Genomic DNA, 3,893 nt, shown 5'->3' with positions numbered 1-3,893 from the left:
GTGATTCTTACAAAGCTGACACCTTCGTAAAAAAACTTTGCAGCAGTAACAGTTGGGTGTTGGTGGCAAGCAGTTATAAGTTACCTTTTAGCAAATACAGTGGATTTTGGTGCCTTTGCTGCACTGGAGCTCTGAGCTAGCTCAGGGCTGGCAGCTCTGCAGTGCTGGGGACTGGAACACACTCCTGCTTTGGCAACTGAACACAGTGACCGTTTGTCAAACCAACGCCCTGATTTGAGATTGAAGCTTCAGCCACAGCCCATCCAACCACAGTGTTGGGAAAGAAACAGCCAGAAGCCCTTAAAGACAAACCTCCTTCTTTATTGCTCTTTACTACTTTTTACAGGTCTCAAGAGAAACAATTTTTTAAAAAAAGCCTCCAATTCTATCCCAAGGATGAATAACTACATAAAATTATCCTTAATAAAAAAATCCAACACAACAAAAATCAAGACTCGTCCAAGAGGAGAATGGTTGAAGAAATGGACTGCTAAAGCAGCCAGTACACATGCAGCTGTCCTGTAAAGCACAGAGGACAGCATTAGACTGCAGTTTAAGGTCCTTAAACCATCTGCAGGATTTAGTTTGTTATTCATTCCCTCGCCGACTCTTCTTGTGACTTTTCTTAGACCTGAAGCAGAAAAACAAAAAGCCACTGTTACACACCCACCTTCAGTCCCCAGAGAAATGACAAGAGCTTGTACCGAAGTACAGGTGCCCTTAAGCAACCGGCAAAGCCTTTACCTTTCCCTTTGCCTTTACCTTTCCGGGGATTTGGAGTGACTTCGGTGTCTGTGACTTCGGTGATGCCCTGGGAGACAAAGAGGTTACAATTAGAGACGCTGGAATTCTATTTTGTTTTGCTAATGCAATCTGCATAATGCCAGAAACACCTTAGTCTCAACTGAGGCACTCAACTTTCTGGCAAGTACCCGAAAACTTCCTCAAGGCAACTTTGCATGCATTAAAGCAGCTGTGCTTTCATGGACCCAGCACTTCCGTGAGCATGAGTGAGTAAGCACCTGTACTACTGTCCTGATACCTGACACAGATCTTCCCTTGCAGCAGCTGTTCTGCTGCAAAAGACTTGCCAGAGTTACTGTGTGAATGCCAGAAATACCTGGAGATTTGGATCTGGATCTGTGGCGCCTCTCCCTGGATCTGCTCCGGTGTCGTCTGGGGCTTTTGCTGCGATGCCTCTCCCTGCGCGGGGACGGGCTGAGAGAAGGAAGTTTGTGAGACTGACATAGTAAACGTGCACGTGTTCTAAGATTTAATGATATAATAAAGACCATACCTCCTCCTCTTGGGAGAGCGGCTTCGCCTGCAAGTGGAGGGAGAGGAGCAAAACTCACTAAAAAAATCATTGGCAGAAACAGCTGTTTCATTTCCCACATCCTCCAGCAACAGCACCAAGGGCTAGCCCCCCCCCCCCCCCCCCCACAGGGGGGTGTTGGGGCTGCATCAGTGTGTGTCTGGGCTGTGGCACAGGGACCTGCTGCTGCACTGGCCCATGCAGTGAACAGAGAAGGTTAGTGATAGATTATTACTAGCTTATCAGAGAGATTAACAGGATTTTTTTCTCTGCAGCCTCTGGCTTGCAGGAAGACAAAAGCACTTGGTTCTTCTTAACATATTCACTTATTGCCCAATTTAAGCTGAAATTGGCCAGCAAGTTCAAGAGCTGCTGAAGGACTGGAGACACAGGGGTGACTGTGGCTGTGCACTGCAGTTCCTTCCTTTAGGAAGGGGCTGAAGGAGGTGGGAGGTGTTAGAGGTTCTGGCTGAACTGCCACACTCACTTTGTGCTCCAGCCATCTGCAGCACAATAGGTAAAAACACTGCTTACCTCCTTGGAGACCTGCTCCGGCTCCGCCTGTACCGCACCACCGGAGATCTGCGCGGCTTGTCCAGATCTCGGTATCCCCTGCGGCGGTGGTCAGGAGATGGGACTCGTTCCAGCTGGCAACAGTAAGAGAGGTTCTCTATGCCTTGTTTCTTCAAGGGTTTTAGCTATCCTTACAGATTTTTGAACAATGACACAAGTCCTGCACTCAGCTTCCCCACCCTCAAGTATTTCACACTCTGAAGTGAGTGGTTCTGCCCAAACTTTGCAACTGTAAACTCAACACCCACAGCTCATAGTGCTGATTCTTAAGGAGTACAGCAGCACTGACTGTGATGGTCACTGTAACTTCTATCATCACCTTTAGCTCTCTCCATTTTACATGTATGCACAACTTGGCTGAAATAGGTGTAACACAGAACAGACCCAGATTTGTGAAGTTCAGGAGACAGAAAAGCTTGACAAACACAGAGCATGTGAGAACTGCCTCAGGGTCTAACAGGTTCTCACAAGCAGCTCATAGGAAAATATGTTAAGGAGAGAGAAGAGTAGCCAGCAGCCTCCTGGTGCCTCCCTTCAGGTATTTATCATAGACCACCAAGTGTTCTAGAGTGGTTCAGCACCAGCTTTAACTATCCCTTTCCAAAATAGTTCACACCAACCTTTTCATCTTCCTCTTCCTCCTCCTCACTAGATTCTACATCGTCCATGTCTTCTTCCAGAGCACTGACACGAGGCTCGAGCTGCTCAGCTTCTTCCAGAACATAGCGTTTCTAGGAGAAATGGCAACGTCATCTGACATAACCCAATAACAAACACCTGAGGAGTTACCCAGAGCTTTGTGCCACAAGCCAGTTGCTGATAGAACTAGTCAGCCTGAGGCACTTCAGAATTCCACAACCATCCACTCTTCCTAACCTGCAGCCGAGGCAGAATGATATCACACACACGTTCCTCGTGGAGCAGCTCATCAATAAACTCATCCACGTGCATCAGCTCAAATTCTGGGGGGGCAAACAGCATTTAACAGACAAAGCAAAGATGAAACACGTCAGACAATTTATGTCAAGTGGGCTGGTCATGCCACAATTAGAGTATTTCCTTTTATCTAGCATGATGCTTTAACACAAGGTCATTATGAGGTGTTAAGAAACCACAGCTAAGAGTCCTTACCCCCATTTCTGTTCTGACTCTTTATTTTTCGGTAGTCATTGTACAGTGGCTCCAGGTATTTGTAGCAGTCGATGGCAGTGCCTGTCAGCCTCATGTACAGCGCTCCCAGCATTCGGACGTACCTGGAAAGGAAACCTTCCATGGATGTGGAGTTTGCAGTTAGCAGGTTGGATAAAAGAAGTTTTTCCTGTAAGGTCCTGATGAAAATCATTTGACTAAATAGAATACACAGACATTTAGGTTTTCTCCTTCATAGACTCAAGCATACAAAAAAAATCTATATATAGAGAGAGACACTAAATTATAGGTATGCATATGTGTATATAGTGTGTACATATACACACTGAAGTATCTATGTATACATAGAAGTATGTGTGTGTATATATATATATATATATATATGTAAAGCGTATGGATGCATTAGTGCATTATCCTTGGAAAAAATGAAAGCAATACTGAAGGAAAAGTAGATTAATTTGGCTCCCTTAATGCACCGTGTTCCAAATAATTCAGAGGTAACAGCCATGGAGAGCACATACCACAAAGATGAACCATTCCAACAGCCCAAGTGACAAGGAAAGCAATCGTGAAAGCAAGAGGAAAGACTTGATTTAGAGCAAGCAGTTTATCAGAGCCCACTGAAAGCTGCAGAGCCCATGCACTGGGATCTTCTGTTTTGGACAGTTTCGTTCAGCAGAACAACCTCAAAAAAGGGAAAAATCAAGCTACCAACTTACTTGAAGTCCTCGTTCTTTATGAACTCCACGATGATGTCCTTCTCGGGCTGGATCTGCAGCATCTTCAGCGTCAAGCACAGGAACGGTGTGGGCTTAATGTTCCCCCCGTAGACTCCCCCCACGTACTTCAGCTCCAT

At 45.8% G+C, this 3,893-nt stretch overlaps 1 protein-coding gene across 1 annotated transcript; it reads right to left on the bottom strand.

Moving 5' to 3' along the window:
* Positions 1–588: 588 nt before the first annotated feature.
* Positions 589–3,893, bottom strand: PRPF38A (pre-mRNA processing factor 38A). Its single transcript, XM_009071564.1, has 9 exons — positions 3,757–3,893; positions 3,020–3,141; positions 2,765–2,850; positions 2,509–2,619; positions 1,850–1,962; positions 1,298–1,324; positions 1,121–1,218; positions 763–811; positions 589–631 (listed from the first exon to the last, which is right to left on the bottom strand). The coding sequence occupies exons 1-9, from the start codon at positions 3,891–3,893 to the stop codon at positions 589–591; spliced, it is 786 nt and encodes a 261-aa protein (XP_009069812.1).

This window comes from Acanthisitta chloris, unplaced genomic scaffold, assembly GCF_000695815.1.
Source record: "Acanthisitta chloris isolate BGI_N310 unplaced genomic scaffold, ASM69581v1 scaffold39763, whole genome shotgun sequence".
NCBI lineage: Eukaryota > Metazoa > Chordata > Aves > Passeriformes > Acanthisittidae > Acanthisitta > Acanthisitta chloris.
Note: the sequence above shows the minus strand (reverse complement) of the source record. Positions and strands in the feature narration are given on the sequence as shown.

What these genes read in the sequence shown, in the direction of transcription:
- PRPF38A (XM_009071564.1), bottom strand. Translation starts at nt 3,893, where the DNA reads ATGGAGCTGAAGTACGTGGGGGGAGTCTACGGGGGGAACATTAAGCCC. An exon ending in ATAAAGAACGAGGACTTCAA is followed by an intron (nt 3,142 to 3,756) that starts GTAAGTTGGTAG and finishes TTTCCTTTCCAG; the next exon opens with GTACGTCCGAATGCTGGGAG. An exon ending in AGGAAGAGGAAGATGAAAAG is followed by an intron (nt 1,963 to 2,508) that starts GTTGGTGTGAAC and finishes TACTGTTGCCAG; the next exon opens with CTGGAACGAGTCCCATCTCC.